The sequence below is a fragment of the Condylura cristata genome, unplaced genomic scaffold (assembly GCF_000260355.1).
Source record: "Condylura cristata isolate star-nosed mole 26May11 unplaced genomic scaffold, ConCri1.0 scaffold00011, whole genome shotgun sequence".
In the NCBI taxonomy this organism is placed as follows: Eukaryota; Metazoa; Chordata; class Mammalia; order Eulipotyphla; family Talpidae; genus Condylura; species Condylura cristata.
Genome location: NW_004567112.1, coordinates 32110270 through 32127575, shown reverse-complemented (window position 1 = coordinate 32127575; position 17306 = coordinate 32110270). Strand labels below are relative to the sequence as shown.

The window sequence follows — 17306 nt, the reverse complement described above, 5'->3', positions numbered from 1 at the left end:
AAAAGGACTCTCCTCTCCCTTCCGTGATGACCAGACTCTGCTTCCTCTGGACCATGCCCACCTGTCACTGTTTTGGCGCTTCGTGATAGTAGCTCAGCTTTTTCTTATGACAACCCTGTGAGATGAGGAGAATCCCCACACCCCCCCCCCCCCCCCACCCCCATTTTAGAGATGAGCAAACAGGCATAGAAAGGTTAGGCCACTTGGAACTGTCACGCAGGAGACCCAGCTGGGTCAGGTCTTGCCGGTTAGTTCTGCAGTGGGTCTCACCAGCACTCCCAGAGCTACACCATGCCATGGTGGATATGGGATTGAGGGCTGCCATGGATTATTGGGTCCTGTGTTCCTTCACCCTCCACTGCTTTTTGATGTCACTTGGATACACCATTGGTCGATTGATACTAATTTATAGCTCATCTCTACTCTGACCCAGGCAGTTTCTGTTTAGCCCATTTTACAGATGGAAACTGAAGTCCCAGGGAGTGAAGCAGCCTGTGTGAGATTGCACAGCTAGTGCAGCTCGTGGCTGAAGCCCTGCCTGGACTTCAAGCCGGGGTGCTTAGGCCTGGCTACCCTGCCTCCTCTCTCCCAGGCTGGTGTGGGCAACCCTGACCCCCTCAGGGAGCTGGGAATGTTTCCTCCCATCCACAAAGGCACTTTGCTTCCTGCAGCATGTCCCACCTGCCCTCCAGAGCCCACATATTGAGCTTTCTGGGACTCCGGCTGACTGCATGCCGTCAATATTTTCAGCACCTTAGAGGTATTAGTGTCATTGAAACATCACACTAATCCTAAGGAATGGACATTTATATTAGACCCATTTGACAGATACACTCTGAGGTTCAGAAAGTTTGTCTAATTTGCCAGAGGCCACATCACTCTAAGGGGTGGAGCTAAATATTTGGGTCCCACAGGGGAACCCCACAGAGATGGTGGGACCATAAGGTTAATAGAGAATGAGGGTCAGGGCTGCCTCCTAGTCTTTTCAACTTTGCGCGTTGTGCTGGGTGGTCTGGATTTTTCCAGTGGGAGCTGTGAAGGGTCTTAACAGTGGCATGACCTAACCCACTTCACCACAGGAACTCCTGCGCACAGTAGATGCTCAACAACTACGTGCTGAGTGAATGCTGGGTAAATGATCAAACACCTAGTGCTTAGGGGAGACGGGGTCAGAATGGGGAAACCTGACATATTCTTCATTTGGAGGGGTTTAGTAGGCCCCCATGAGCTCATGAGCCGAGCTGGGCTGTGCATGCTTGCATGTTTCTTGCTGAGATGTGCAGAAGTGCTGAGAAACTGGGATGAGGCCACGCAGGCTGTGCTGTGTAAAGGGGAAAGGGACACAGTCATAGCTGCTGTCTTAATATGAAAATTAGAGCCCTCAGTGTGAAAGGGGGGCCTTGTGGGTCAGCCTCTTACGACTGGGGAGACAGGGCTGGCCATGGCAGCTGCCAGGCAGCTGGAGGGGCATTCCTGACCTTGCCTGCAGTGGGTCAGGGCGGCCGGTGTCTCTTCCTGGAAGTCCTGTTGCGGGTCATGCACTGTGCGCCGTGCCGGGCCTCCCTGCCCCTCCCACGCCAGCCTGAGACTCTACACCCTGGTATCCCTCCCAGAGCCCGTGCTCTGCTCAGTGGTCCCTTCATGCCCTGCCCCAGCCTGTACCCAAAGAAAGACATCCAGGACGGGAGGGGCAGGCAGCAGGCACCAGCTTCTAGTGCAGCCCCGACCTGGCACGTCGGCCCCGCCCGGCTGAGCTGCCGTTGTCTGTTGTTGTCATCCCCTGCCTGCCTTTCCCACTGTCCCCGGCTCTCTGGGGGTACCGAGTCCCTTTCTGGCTGCACGCTGCCGTGTGTCATCATTAGCCAGCATTGCTTCGGAGCAGCTCGTGCTGGCTGGCACCGTGATGGGAGCATGCACTGTGTCCGGCCCCACGCGTCCTCCTGCCACTTGTCTGCCAGCATGGCCTCTGTATAGTCGCTGGCCTCTCGGGCCCAGGAGGTGAGGTGTGCTGCCTCCCTCCTCGGCCTTTCCCTGTTGGGTGTAGGAATGTCGCTGTCCTGGCATCTGTGTTGTGTCGTGGCTGCCTGATACGCACATCACATCTGCTGACAGCATGCAGACCTGGCCACGCCACCAACCTCTCTTATTCCCCTTGCAGAAAACCGCTCTGCCAGTAATAGGGAGACCATGGGGGCTGTCCTTGACCAAGCAGGGAGCTGGCCCATCATACAGGAGGGAACCTCTGAATGCCCCCGTGGTGCCCGCATCCCCTCTCCCTTGGCAAGGCTGGCCCCCTGGAGGAGGGCTGGGAGGGGCGGCATGGCAGCGGGTTGCACCATCTGTGGCCATCCTTTGTGCTGGCAGCCGAGCCATCCCTCCTTCGCTGTGATCCAGCAAGGCTCGTGCTTGGTGTGCAAATGAGTTTCCAGATGCCCAATGCCCCCTGCACAAGAAGCAGTAACTAGGGGCCTGGGAGAAGAATGGAGCAATCTGGAAATGCGCTTCTGTCTGCTGCAGCCTCTCTGAATAGCCTGCATCCCACCCTCTCCCCCACCCTCCACCCTCCCCCAGCTGTTGCAGATGGTGGCCTGCTTTAGGGGCATTTCGCTATAATTTCTGGACAGACAACAGACAGACACAAGGGTGGGGGCTTCTGCTCTCTAGCACCCTTCTACTTTTGCAGCAAGGTGAGCCCCAAAGAGAGGGGCAGACCGTATCTTTTAAGACACAGCCAACCATTGGCATCCTGCCTAGAGAGAGAAACAGGTGTGCCCTCTCAAGAGGGGCACAAACTGGATTTCAGTCCTGCTCGCCGCCTCCTTGGGCATCTGCGCACTACACAAGCCAAACAAACTGGGGCACAGGAACCCGTGCCCCAACCCCGCCCTGTTCCCCATAAGAACCACTGTCCTTCCCTTGTCCTTTGACCTGCTGGCCCACAGCAGGAGTGGATGGATGGCGTTGTTCTGCTAGTCCTAAAAGCTGCCTCCTACGTCCAGCCCACCTGGTGATGGGCAGAAGTGTCTGCTGCTCATCCTTGCTCCCCACCTTGATAGCGCTTACCTGGGCCATGGGCAGGGGCAGAGCCTGGCAGGGCTCAAAGGGTTCCCAGACCTTCTTTCCAGGCCTAGGCATTATGCTTCCTTCTGGCCAGGAGAACTTGGTGCAGGATGATTCAGAGGCCTAAGGGTTTCCTCATTGAACTGGACGAGGCCCACGTCCCTGAGATGTTTGCCTTCTGATAGGTTTCATCACCTTCCCTACCTTCTGGTCTAGCCTCAGACTCTACCACCAGGGCTTGGCGTGGGGGCACCTCTGTGTCTCTGCGCCTCTGACTGTGCTCAGTGGAACGAGTGATGGACGTGCCTGTGCCTCAGTCTTCCCGTCGGCAGTATGGGGGTAATGGGGGTGGGGGTGATGTGAGGAAAGGCTGCAGAAGTGTTTTGTACAGCACCCAGAAGTGAGACCCTGGAAGTGAGGGAGGAGGCTTTGCCTCTAGCCGGTGAGTGGGCTGACTGCTTCCAGAACTACCAGGTCAGCGTGTCCGCAGTCGCACAGCAAGGCTGTGCTCACCCAGCTGTGCTTCTGCAGCCTTAGCAGTTCCCCTGTCTGCCCCCCTCACAGCCCTGAGAGAAAGGTGGAGCTCAGGGCAGGGATCATTCATCACTCCTGTTCCACTGCAGGCGCACTGAGCCCAGAGGGTCTGTGAATCCCTTACAGTGGCACAGGAAAGGTGATGATAGCCAGCCTCCTCGACTCCCAGCTCTCTCCTAAAACCACACGCAGTGGTCAGTACTCAGAAGGACTGGCCTGGCGCCCTGACCTTGAGGGTCCTTTCGGCCCCCGGATGCCACACTGGGATACTGAAGGGTGAAACTCTCTCTCTCTTCCTGGCGCCCACTCCTGCCCTTCTTTTCTCTCGGTGTGTGAACCTCTGTTGCCTGGGTGGGGAGGGCTCTCTTGTGCTCCTCACTCTGGAGCCCTGCACTCTCCATCAGTACCCCTCCACCCTGGTGCCGCCTTCTGCTCTGTCCTGGGGGTGTTTGTGTCCAGCAGTGCGAGGCCAGTCCTGGGCCAGAGGTGTGGGGCGGTGCTCACGTGCCTCAGAGCACCTGCCGTGGGAGCTGCGGGCAGGTGCTGCCACACTCCTGGGATTGTCAGCAGGCTCCAAAGAGGCTCCAGATTAAGTTTAAACCCTGTGGTCTTGGGCCCCGCCCACAGGGAGAAGCAGTCTTGTTGAGCCCGTGGTCAGCGCCCGGTAGGGTAGAATGCGAGCCTCACAGGGAAGGGGCGGCCGGCGGTGCTAATGCCGGTGCCTTATACTCCACGCAGCACACGTGTCTGCCCTTGCCCGTCCGCCCCTCCTCCCCCCATCTTCACCGTGACTCCCCTTTGCTGTCCCCCTCTGGTACTCCTTAAGTGAGTGGCCATTAACATCGGCCTCCTTGGATCTACTCTTACAGCTCTTGGGCCCTCTTCCGGGATGACAGTCCTACTTCTCAGCTAAGAGCAGAGTCTTCTCGTGGTGTTACACAAAGGTGGGGGCAGGCGTGGCAGGGCGTGCTGGCCAAGGTGCCTGCTGACCATCCTGTCCTTCCTTGCAGCCCTGCTGTCCTCCTGGTGCGAGGAACTCGGCCGCCTGCTGCTGCTCCGACATCAGAAGAGCCGCCAGAGCGACCCCCCCGGGAAACTCCCCATGCAGCCCCCCCTCAACTCCATGAGCTCCATGAAACCCACTCTGTCGCACAGGTGAGCGGGCATGTGCCACCAGGGCCAGGCTGCTTGGCCGAGGACCAGTCTCAGGCCGATGGTCTCCTAGGAGATGCCCTCAGGAAAGCCCAGGGGTGAGAGGGCTTCTGCAAGCATTGAGGACGTCACCTCTAAAGAGCAGCTGTTCAAATGCTGGTGGCTGAGCATGGTTTCTCCCCCATCACAATAGGTAGAAAGTGCTGGATTTACTCAGCCTGGACACACTGTCCCTGATGTGGAAAGCTGCCTCTGCCTGTGATTCTAGACCTCTGGCAGAAGCTTTAGACTTCTTGGCTGCACTGGACTCAGGCTTCCCTTTTTCCTGAGCAGAGTCTTGGGCAAAACCAGAGAAATCCGAATCAGGAAGGTCCCAGGGAGTTCATGGGCTGGTGGTCCCACCCCCAGAAAGGGAGAGAACCAACCCAGGCCTACCAGGCCGGAGCATGGCTCAGCCGAGAGGTGGGCCTGAAATGCAGCACAGGTGCGGGTGGGTTTATCACAGGCCAGGGGCATGAAAGAGTGGTCGTCTGCCCCGCACCAGCCTCAGAACGACTTATGGTAAGGATGGACAGCTGCCCCGGTGAATCATCTTGCAGGTCACTTGCTGAGCTGGGGTGCTGTCTCCAGGCTCTGCAAATGTCTGGAACACCAGGGCCCATTATGCTATCGTCAGCGATCGCCAGAAAGGGCATTTGTGGTCAGAGCTCAGTTCTCATTACCCGGCTTGAGTAAGGGCGCTGCAGCCCAGAATCTGGGCACACCATAGAGGTGCTGCCAGGGAGCAGGTGTTGGCAAGGCTTTTGAAATCTAATTAGAGTCTCCTGATTCTCAGAGTCAGAGGAACCTCAGAGCAACTAGTGTCCTGCTCCAACAGGGTGGCCCCCATGTGGTTCCTTGACACAATCACAGGCACTTTGCATGACAGCAAGCCCATTTCACCACTTGGGTCAGGCCAAGGTCAGCTCTGACTTTTAGAATAGCCACCCTTCACACTCCCCACAGGTATTTTGCAAGGGGCCATGGTTGGCATTTGGGCAAGGTAACTTCATGGTGCAAGACTTGGCAGAGCATTTAATGTATTGATCCCAGCCCACTTGATTCTTCTAGTATGCCTCTGCTCCCCGGGTTTACTAAACACCATCACACATTTTGTGCAGTGGGAGTATCTCCCTGGTTAGGAAACACTGCTCTAGAGAGGCAAAGCCCGCCTTCATCTGCCTTTCCCCCCTCGCTCCTGGTTTCATGGGCCTTCAGAACTGAACACAGGCTGCGGCTGAATGCAACCTAAGCTGTGTCATTTGCATTTACCCTTGCAATGTTTTGGCTCATTAATTCTCCATCCTGCCTCTCATCATCCCATACCTCACGTCCTCCCCAACCTTCCCTCCTCCAAGTCATTTCAGTAAAGCTGTTGCTGATGGCAGGCCAGGACCCCAAGGGCCCCCACAGAGACCTGTCTCAGAGCTACTTGGCCATGACCATTGAGCCCCAGAGTGCCAGGGATCTGGCCCACGGCCAGCCCTTTGCCAGGTTTTGCTGAGTTGAGCAAAAGGCAGGAGATTGTTCAGTCCTGGGATCGAGCAGATGAAGGGAATCTGTGCCCCAGGAGCTGACTCTCACTAGTTGGATAAGACCGAGGCAAAAATCAAGAGCTGGCATACAGGCATGGTTCGGGCTGTGCGATAGGTAGGCTCGGTCTTGGGGGTAGCAAAGGAGGAAGATGGGCCAGGCTGACTCATGAGGCTGCCCAGAGAACATGAACCTTTACCCTGAAGGACTTGGAGGCCACCGAGCAAGTGCTTCTAGGAGCTCAAATAGACTTTCTCCAGAAATGCTGTGGGCTGAAGAGCCTCTGGTTAGACCCAGTGCCTGGCAGTTCTGCCACCACTGTGGCTCAGCTGTGCAGATGCCTATTGGAGGAGAGCTGTGTGCACCCGAAGACTGGCACAGCCTTAATGGACCAACGGGATCTGTGGAACCCGGTCTCCTGGCAGAGCACAGAAGGTGGCCTAAATCCTACATGCTAGCTCCCAGCCTCGGTGGCAGAGCTGGAAAGGAAGGTGGGCCTAAGGTGGGGCAGTGACTTGCCCAAGAACACACAGCTAGTAAGGGGCAAGGCAGGGCCCTGAGCCAGCCTAGGTCTGCGCCCACTGCCCACCATTCAGGATCATCCAGATGGTGTCTGGTTGTTAACCCGAATCTGATCAACCCCCTCACCCTTTGTCCCATCCTCAGAGTGCACTGTTAGAGGCCAGAAAGAGGTAACTTCTTGTAGAAGGACCAACCCACATCCCTTCGGGGCCAGGGTGGTTCTGAGGACCCGTGATAGCTGGGCGATTGGCGGTTGGGGATCTCATCTTGTGACTTCATGAATTTCCCCAGTGGGGAAATCCCTCGCTATTGGAAACTCCAATAACGTCCATCACCTTTTAAGTGCCTAATAAATTAACCAACCGAGAGAAAGAGAGTAGAAGAGAAAGTCAAGTGCTTTGGCAGATAGGAAACACTTTTAATCCTCCTCCTGCACATGTCCTGACTAACTGGAGGAAGGAGGCACCTCTGGCCTTCTCACCAAGGGACATGGGACCAGGGGTGAGCATGGGAGCCCCAAGGCATTCGGGACTTGGTGCTCAGTGGCGCCCAGCTGTTTTGAAGACGTGAGGCCCCTTGTCAAAAGTCTCTGAAGACAGTCACAGAGGAGAGGATGAGGGACCGCTAGGGGCCCTGTGACTGCGCACCTCTGTAGCTCAGGCCTCCGCTGTAGAGGGTGACACCCCCAGTTCTAGGCTTCCATCAAGAGCCTGTGCCCCCAAGTGCAGCCGCGACCCCTGAGAGCTGCTGGGCTGAGGGAGAGCTAAGCGCACAGAGCTAGGTGTTAGAAAAGGTCAGACCCCTGGGACCTAGGCAGCGTCCTCAGGTGACAGTGGCAACAAGGCCTCTTGAGTACCCACACATTTGGGAATAGTGTTGCTACTTGTGGAGCAGTCTTTGAACTTGCTCCCTGCTTGGCTCCCTCACAGGGCTGTGGGTGGGTGCTGTCTTGCCCGCTGCACCTACAGAAGCTCCTCGAACCTGTGTGGGTACTCAAGAGGCCTTGTTGCCACTGTCACCTGAGGACGCTGCCTAGGTCCGCAGGGGTCTGACCTTTTCTAACACCTAGCTCTGTGCGCTTAGCTCTCCCTCAGCCCAGCAGGGGTGGGCAGGATGGAGGAGGCCAGCCTGGTACAGGAAGGGGCCTGGTCTGTGGCCGGACAGCAGACTCCATCTCTGTCCCTGCAGTCACACACTGGATGCCAACAACTACTTCTGCCGTCTCCCAGATTTTTAATGAGTAGCTAAAAAAGCCATTTGTGATTAACACATTGTTTGTATGCAAATCAGTGCTGCAAAGGTAATTAAAAGCCTAATAAATCTTGTTTACACCCTTAATTTGATTACAATCAAAGCCCTGATAGAGCTGGGAAAGACTCCAAGACCAGGGGTGCAACTCTTCTTCCAGGTGAGAGATTTTTGGGTCCTGGGAGGAGCGATTCCAGGGACCATGAAGTTCCCCAGGACCTTTGGGCCCCCTCCCTCCCTGCAAAGATCCTGGGTAGTATCCCTCAAGCATTTCTGCTGGATCCTGGGCAGGACCTCAGGTGCCCCCTTCCCCTGCATCCAGAGCAAAGACCCTTGCTCCCTTAGATCTTGAGTGGGGTTCTGATTCTGGCCCTGTGCTCCTCTCTGTCCCCCCGTCTCCTCATCTATACGAGTGGGATAACAGCAGTGCAGAACTTAAGAGTGTGCTCGTGGGCAGACCTGACTCTCAGGGAATGCCAGACTGGTCACCACTCCTCGGGTGCCCTGATGTGCTAATTCGTGGTCGGCTAACATGAAGGTGTCGAGTGAATCCGGCCCGTCTTCCCCTTTCTCTAGTTATGTCACATCAGCTTCACCGCTTCTGTTTTCGCTCTTTTCACATAAGCTGTTCCTGAAGCTCTGTGACAGACCCTTTTGCCCCTTAGAAAATTCTGTGCCATCAGTCCCAGATTGCTGAGATGTTCCTTTCCGCTTTCCTATTGAAAAAAATTTAAAGCCCACTAATATGCAGTTAGCTGCACAAGTTCCTCTCTGAGTTTCACCGCAGGGAGGGAAGGAAGCAGGCTCCAGTAATTGTGATGATGGAGAGCGCTGTTAATGGTTCCCCTAAATTAAAGAGGGTGGGAGCTTCAGCGCCTCACTGGCTGGTGCTTCATTAGTGCTAACACTATAGTCTTGCACGGAGACAGGACCAATATAGCCAGATCAGGGAAATTAATTAGGGTCTGACAATACCCTTAATAGGAATTTGTTATTTCTCCAAAATAAAGTGGCTGTTACAAGTGCAAGGGAAGAAATAACTCAGCCCTCCCCTCTCCTTCCATCCATGAACATCGGTATAGACATTGTCTCAAGAATCCAGAATCATCACTCTCTTCCTGAGCCTAAAATGTTTTCTCATATACAGCAAACATTGGTCAGTACCCAACCCCTCCCCACCTCCCCACCCCCAACCCCCCCGACAATGGAACTAGCAAACAGACTTGTAAAGCATCTGCTGTAACTACAATATAAAAGGCTCCTTGGAAAATATATGGAATAAAGAGGCGCTGAGGAAACAGGAAAATGCCCTTGGCTCTACATAGGAGAATCACAAAAGGGACTATCTAGGCTGGGCTTTGACATAGAGATAGGAGTTAACTAACTAGAGAAGAGAAGACAGAGGAATACTGAAGAAAGCTTCAGAGGCTTGGACAGTACATTCAGCAGCAGAAATGATAACGATAATGATACCTTCTCCCATTAATGACATACGTGCAACTCTTCTAGGTACCATTTCTGCACCATTAAGGAAATGTGGGTACCTATACCACAGTCAGACAGAAGGAATTAAGAAAAAGCAGAAGTACTGCTGAGCAGAGACTGCCAGGCACTGTGCTAGATTTCTGCTTTATCCCAGGAGAGTATTAACCTCACTTTACAGATGAGAATCTTAAGGCCAACTTAAGTAACACGTCCCATGTCATAGCAATGAAAGGGTGAAAGTTTGGCCCCAAAGGCTATTAAGTCCAGAGCCCAAAGCATTAACCATGCTCCTGCAAGGCTTCCCCTGTCATTTGAATACTAGCCTCAAAAATATTCAGCCAGGGCATTCCTGGTGGCCGAGGGGTTCCATCGCTACTGCCTGAGTACAATCCCCGACCAGGGAGCTGACCCACATGACACAGCAGACCTCCCCTGTCTCGCCCGCTGCTGCCCTCAGCAGTGTATTTCAGTAGATCATCCTGTTCCGCTCCCCACTCTGTCTCTGTCCACACCTCTGGCCTGTACCCTACCTCTTCTATACAAAATAAATAAGTTTAAAAAATTAAAGAATTTTATATTTAATCAGAGCTCCTGATTCTTCGCCTGTATACTCAGTCCAGACTTAAGCTACTGACTGATGTATGTCTTTTCCTGGGACTCTATTTGGGATTTCTCTGCAGCCAGTCTTTGAGACCAAACTTTACATTTCTGCCCCTTCAAGCTGCATGGCTTCTAAAGAGCACCTTCCCCAAGAACCCCTGGGAAGCTGCACCCGTTCTTGGAATTCTTGGGGACTTCTAGATTGTCTTGGCACTGTCTGCTCCCATGCTTTGTCCCCATATTTATGGGGGCAGCTCTCTTGGATCTTAAGTGTCCTGAGACACTGTGCCTGGCCTGGCCAGGCTGACCCAGGGACCTTGCCCTTGACAAGCTCTTGAACCCCTGGGAGCCTCAGATGTGTTTGTTTTGTGTTTGTTTTGTGCACTTAGAGGGATTATACACGTTCTTGATGAAAGTCACTTTTACATAATTCCTTACATTGAGAAACCACTCAGCAAGTTATAACCGATAATAAGAGCAGCCCACAGTTTTAAGGGTACCCAGAGTATGCTAGACATGGTCAGTTGGCCTTAGGTGTGTGAATTCACTTACTCCTTATGACCTGTCACCCTCTGAGAAAAAAACAATCATCCCATCCTAGAGATGAGGACACTGAGGCATAGAAAGTGAGTGGCGGTTCCCTCACTTACCTTCCCTCTGCCACTCTCCCTAGGGTTCCGCGCCTCTCACTGTCAGGTATACCTGTAGGTGGTCGACAGTCAGGCTTAATGAAAGGCCATGTTCATTCATTCCCAGGCACTTCTCTGAGGGCAAACACAGAGAGATAGAATTGCTCCCTGGCGCCTGACACCTGATGCCTGTGCCCTCTGGGTGTATAAAGACATCATTCTAGGCACAGAGCCTCAGAACTTGGGCTGCTGAAGAGGACAAAGGCAGAAGGGGGCTCCAGAAATATGAGAGCAGGCAGGACTCGGGCTAATGGGGTGGCAAGGACTTTCTGGACAAGGTGGCCTTTGGAGGCGCCTAGCAAGATGAGTGGCATTTCGAGATGGGGTGAAGCCTTCCAGGCCGAGAGGTACAGAGGTGGGAAAGTAACACACACACACAGTTTAGGAGGCCAGGTGGTCCCTGACACTGGTGTCTCTGACGGACAACAGGGTTCTTGGGCAGTTTTGGCTGGACGGGACTGTGGTCTGAGCTCGGACCACAGTGGATTGGGGGTGCCCAGAGCCAGGCAGGGTTACCAAGAGCGGATTCTCAGGTCTCACCTCCCTCTGAACTGTGGCCATGGGGGCTCTAAGGAGGGCAGTGATTCCCAGTGGGTGGCCTGGCATGCCGGGGCCTCTGACTGCTCTTGGTATATCTGCTGGCTAAACGATACTGGAGCCAGATGAGGAGAGGGGCTTTAGGACATGCCCTTAGGCCCCCCTGGCCTACTCTTCGTCACCCTAGGGCCCCACCCACCCTGGTAAGGCACAGGAACCTGACTCATCTGTGATTTTTGAGGGTAGGAACTGGGTGCCCTGCCCCCACCCCACCCTGTGTCTGAGTCCAGGCAGAGGCGTCTGCAGGCCGACTGCCGCCGTGGGCCTGTGGGGGCGAGAGCCTTTGCTGTGACAGCAGGAGCTGTCTCCGAGGGAGATGAGTCACAGCCTTGTCGGTGCGGCTGCCACTTCTGCTTCTGCAGCAGGTGCAAGTGGGGGCGAGTGAGCCTCGAGACCGCCTCTACTTACGTGTGCCTGTCTCCCCCAACCTGTGCGCATGCCAGGGGGCCCCTGCGTGTGTACACATGTGTCCCCCATAAATGCGTGTATATCTGAGTGTGTACCTGGACTCTGAGGTGAACCTTCCAGCAACACAGAGGGATACCCATTTTGGGAACCTTGGTCAAGTTCGCTTCTCACCGAGTTTGGGGTGGAGGGGTCGAAACAGGAAGGAGCCCGTTTCCGCTCACAAGGCCCACCCACGGAGCTGCAGGGCAGTCAGGAGCTTGTTTAGGGACCTCGGCAGTATCCCTGTGAGCCAGAGCCTCTCTGCCTCAGGTGGGACCCTGATGGAGTCTGGGGGCTCCCAGGAGGCTTTACTTCCTGAGACTGCCAGACATGTTCTAGAACCTACAAGCCTTGCTTAGAACCTGACCTCAGCCTGTAAGGCTGATGGGAGCTTGTGGGCCCCAGTTCTGGGCAGAGAAGACAGACTCAGGTTTGGCTTGTGCTTTGTTAATTGCAGGGAATCTTGGGTTCAACCCAGTCATCCCTAGGACCAGGGGGCTCTTCTTCGTTGTTGTTTAAAAGCGACCCTACTGGGCCTCTCTGTGAGACTGGCAGTGTCCCAGGTCCCCAGTGACCGCCCCCCTTGGGAGCATAGGGGTTTTTCCAGTACAGCTGAACTGAGAAGCAGGCTCACCCCTTCCTTCCCGGCGCTTCTCTACCCGACCCATATTCTCTGGACTCCCGGGTCCCCAGCTAGCTACCCCAGGTGCATAGCGTGAGCGTTGTCACCTTTGGCCTGTGCCTCTGGGCCTTGACCAGCCTGCCGTCCAGTGGCATGTCTGGCCTGCAGAGGGAGGGGCGGGCTATAGGGCTGGGTTCCCTGAGGACAGTGCCCCTCCCCCACCCCCAGCCTGCTATTTTCCCCCAGAACCATGAGTAATGCTACTCTGTCACTTTCCATTTGAGAAAGCCTTTTTGTCTGTATTCTCTTCTTTGAGCCCATCAGACTTAACACAACTGAAGCATGTCTTGTTCGGGCTTACTTGACTGAGACCCACAGTAACTGCACTCTCCACCCTGACCCGGGCTATGCTCTACTTAAACATGTAAAAGCAAGACCTAAGTTCAAGGAATGACTCTCATCCTTATGAGTGCACCACTTGATTACTTTGTGTTTTATTCCCATGTTTTTCCCTCATGCTGGTTTGCCACCTCGTCCTGCTTTTGTCTCGTGGCCAGCAGTTTGGAAGTGGGGGCTGCTGTTCTGATGCTCATTTTACAGATGAGAAGACTGAGTATAGACAGGCTCAGAAACTGCCACCTGGACTTTGAGCCAGGGACGGGTCGGGGTGGGTCCAGGGTGTAAACAGAACCAGGATGAGAGGGAAAGGGGTTGCAGGATCCCTTATACCAGGAAGCTTGACAGCCCCTCCAGTGAGATGACAGGGAGGAATTCAGAGGCTGGCGAGGCAGGGAAAGAGCCAGCCTGGGCAGGCTGACCTGGTCTTGCTGTTCAGTCTGGTCGCCATCACTGCTGAGGGCTCTGCCACGCACGGAACTGACAGGAGGCTCCGCTCCCACCCCTGTTCTTCCTGCCTGTCTCATGCAGGGCTCCGCCTTCCGCCTGGAAGTCCTGACTGGCTCCAGTGCCCTCAGCCTCTGGAGTGCAGAGCTTTTGCCTCCTGCTGGCTTTCTGTGGCAAAGGCAGAGGCAGACTGAGGCTTGAGGTGATTGCTAGCCCCTCCTCCAGAGTCCCCAGGGCCTCCCCTGCAGTGCCCAGCTGTGCTGCATGGCAGACTCTTGGGATAGGCACAGCTGTGGGCGCCCTGTTGTTCTGCTCTTTCTGGGATGGTGTCTGGAACTTCCTCCTGGGAAGTCCATGCGGCGCTGGCTCTGGCAGAGGGGGGCCCTCTTCTGCTCTGTGTGCCCTGCTCCCCTCCTCATGGCTGGCTGTACCTTGTGCCAAATACACCACAGCCACTCACAGGAAACCACTTTTGAGTGCAGGGTGGGCTCTGACCTAAGGTCAAGTTCTGCTGCTGTACCAGGGCTCCTTGGGAGATGCCAGCAAACATCTGGTCTTGCTGGGCCTAGTGAAGAGACTGGAAAGACGAGGGGAGAGGCGGGACTCCGGAAGAGGTGGGAGCCAAGATGGGACACCGGCCAGGGTGGGATTAGGCAACAGGGTAAGTCATTCTGAAGTGAGTTTGGACTTTGCCTAGTAAACACTGGGAGCCACTGAAGGTCTTTCATTGTGCCGGGCCTCCTGGGTGTTTGAAGGCGACTAGGAGGCGGGATGTGCGGAAGAGTTTGGGTTGGAGTAGAGGAGGAACCACCACAGGTAGGCTGTGCTGCTCTGGGGTCAGGGAGAAAGGGTGGCGTACGGTAGTCCCCCTTCCAAAGGCCAGGTCAGCTGGGCGGGGTGGCCGACTGACTGTGAGGGGTCAGAAGGAAGGAGGAAGAGTCAAGACTCCAGCTGGGCCCTCCAGTCTTTTCTGAGAAGTGACTGGGAAGTTCAGCAAGAAGCTGGCGTGGCAGAGGCCCTTGGAAGTCTGAGTGTGGTTGAGGGAGGCGTCTTCCCCTGGCGTGGTCTGTAGGCTTTGGGCTGAGGAGAGACAGACATGGGTGTGGTGGCTTCACAGCGTCGGGCGGAGAAGTGGTCTGTTAGGCACAGCCTTTCCCTGGGTGAGGTGCCCCCCTCTTCCACATCAGCCACTGTGCCAGGCCAGAGAAACACAGAATTGACTGGGACGGGGGTTCTCTGGGGAGCTGCAGAGCCTGGTGAGGTGTGGGGGCGCGGCTCCATGTGCCCGGTGCCCGGCAGGCCCTGAGCAGCCGCCTCTGTCTCCCTCTGCAGTGATGGGTCCTTCCCCTACGACTCTGTCCCTTGGCAGCAGAGCGCCAACCAGCCTCCCGGCTCCCTCTCCGTGGTCACCACGGTTTGGGGAGTGACCAACACGTCCCAGAGCCAGGTAAGACCCTGTCTCACCTCCCACCACTGTTAAACCCTGGAGTCGCGGTGCAGCAGGCCAGCTCTTCCCACTGGACAGGCTCTGCCCAGGTGGACAGACCAGATGTCGCACTTAGCTATGGACACGTCTCCACTCAGGAGGGCAGCAGCCGACCCCCGTGGACTGACCCCATCTCAGCGCCTTCCTGGGAGAATGGCTTTCTCTCACTGATAGCCAGGAACTCTTCCCCAGGTGCCTTTGACTTTGATTAGAGAAACAGGAGAAACCCTGCTGCAGTCTCAGGACTCCAGCCCCTGGAGTTTGGGACCCTGGATGGCCTCCTTCCATTGCAGTGAAATGCTGAGCCTTAAAACTTTACCTGCATATCTAGTCAGCCGACTCTCATTGTTTCCTCTTTCCTGTGCCCCGGCCACAGAGGGCCTCCCCATGGGATCCCGCTGCCCTCCGGAGGTGGCACGTGGCCCACATGGCCTGCTCCTCTGTGCATCCAGGCCCCTTTGCAGGGGTGTGTGGCTCAGAAGTCCAGGGCTGTCCCCCCTTGCCACCTGGTGCAGGACCGAGCCTTCCCTGGCAGGATCTCATCTGCCTTTCTTGGGGCTTCCCAGGCTGCAGGCACTACGACACTGGCTTTATCTTGAGCATCCCCTCACCTCATTCCATCACTGGCCAAGGTTCTCAGCACCCGCCCTGCCTGCTTCCAGGCCCAGTACCCCCTTGTCATCATTTGCACATTCTGGGAACAATATTGCCTCCCCCTCCCGTTTTCTCCTTTTCCTCTGTTATCATCCCCTCTGGTTCACTCGTAACCCTTCCACCCCCATTTCTCCCTTTTCCCCTCCATGCTACCTGGGGTACCAGCGTGGGGCAACCACTGTCTCTGCCCACAGGTCCTCGGGAACCCTATGGCCAATGCCAACAACCCCATGAATCCAGGCGGCAACCCCATGGCGTCGGGCATGACCACCAGCAACCCCGGCCTCAACTCCCCACAGTTTGCTGGGCAACAGCAGCAGTTCTCGGCCAAGGCTGGCCCTGCACAGCCCTACATCCAGCAGAGCATGTACGGCCGGCCCAACTACCCCGGCAGCGGGGGCTTCGGGGCCAGGTGAGAGGGCTGGCCCGGGCAGAGGCCTTCAGAGGCAGCGATTCGGGCTTGCCCTTCCCCTCCATCCAGGCAGAAGAGTCCAGTTTAAACCCCGCACCCTGCTTCTGGGCCTGGGGCGTGTGGGAGAACCTGGCGCTTCTCATATGCTTAGTTTCCCATTAGCCGAAGGCACGGTCATCCCCTCTCACAGGTGGCCACCGTGGCTGGGTGGTGCAGTGACAGCATCAGCCCATGGGGTAGGACTGTGCTCAGTCAGTCTCAAAAGACCCTGCTCTGCCTCACATCTGTGTAAGTTGGAGGACTTGGACAGAGCTGGGTCAGGAGCTGAAGCTCCCTGCTGGCTATGGAGACGGAGCTGTGCAGAGGCTGGGGATCTCTCCCTTCCGCAGGAAGGAAGGGGCAAGGAACCCCAGGAGGGCACTTGGGGTCATGGGGTGGGGCAAAGGCCCCCTATTGCTCCTCTTGCCGCCTCACTCTGTCCAGCACCTTCTTGACCTCAGCCCACCTTCTCCCTCCCAGCCCAAGACTTGGGGGTTCAGCTTTAGGTTCAGGCAGTATCTAACTCTTCCATTCTTCTCCCTCACAGTTACCCTGCAGGTCCTAATGCCCCTGCAGGCATGGGCATCCCTCCGCACACCCGGCCGCCTGCTGACTTCACTCAGCCGGCGGCCGCTGCCGCAGCAGCTGCAGTAGCAGCAGCAGCAGCCACGGCCACGGCCACGGCCACAGCCACTGTGGCAGCCTTGCAGGAGACGCAGAACAAGGATATAAACCAGTATGGACCGGTAAGGGCCCTGCTAGTCCTGGCCCAGCCTCACCAGCCAGCCAAGCACACTTCCCCCAGGGAATCAGAGTTGGGGTGCTGGTGCTCCATTCTCTTGGAAGGATGCGTGTTAGGATATGCTGGTGTCAGCATGCTTGGGTGTTGCCAGGTGCACTGGTGGCCCTTGGATGTCATGTATGTCTGCCTACGGGGGAAGAGGATCCTGGGTGGGCCCGCTCTAAGAATAGTGTTGTCACTCTTCCGTCCCTGGGTTGCCCCTGAAGTTCAGTGCTTTCCTGATGATCCCATCTGCCGATTCTGCCAGGTCCCAGCTCTGTTCCCCTGCCTTTCAGGATGGGGTGGGTGTGAGGTGGCGGGAAGCCCCTGTAGGAGTTCAGGACAGGTGTGAAAGTGGGCAGAGTAGAGTTGGGAGCTCGGGCCCCATCACACACTGCGAATGGAGGGTCTGTCTCCATTGACCAGGACCAAGGACGAGGCCAGGGCTTCCAGGAAAGGGGCTTCTGCCTCCATCCTCATCTGCCTCCATCCTCCCATGTCCCTCCCCACCCCTGCCCCCTCTTCCCCATTCCCTGCCTGTCTCCCTGGAAATGCTGCCTGTG

The 17306-nt window shown here is 56.0% G+C and overlaps 1 protein-coding gene across 4 annotated transcripts in view; it reads left to right on the top strand.

Annotated features, from left to right (window-relative positions):
* Window positions 1-17306, top strand: part of ZMIZ1 (zinc finger, MIZ-type containing 1) — a 220496-nt gene that overhangs the window by 182130 nt on the left and 21060 nt on the right. For all 4 annotated transcript variants that reach the window (XM_004680707.2, XM_012723707.1, XM_012723705.1 and 1 more), the window contains exons 8-11: window positions 4605-4749; window positions 14704-14818; window positions 15706-15923; window positions 16510-16708. In XM_004680707.2, the coding sequence (XP_004680764.1) occupies window positions 4605-4749; window positions 14704-14818; window positions 15706-15923; window positions 16510-16708 (677 nt within the window). The remainder of the gene's footprint in view (window positions 1-4604; window positions 4750-14703; window positions 14819-15705; window positions 15924-16509; window positions 16709-17306) is intronic.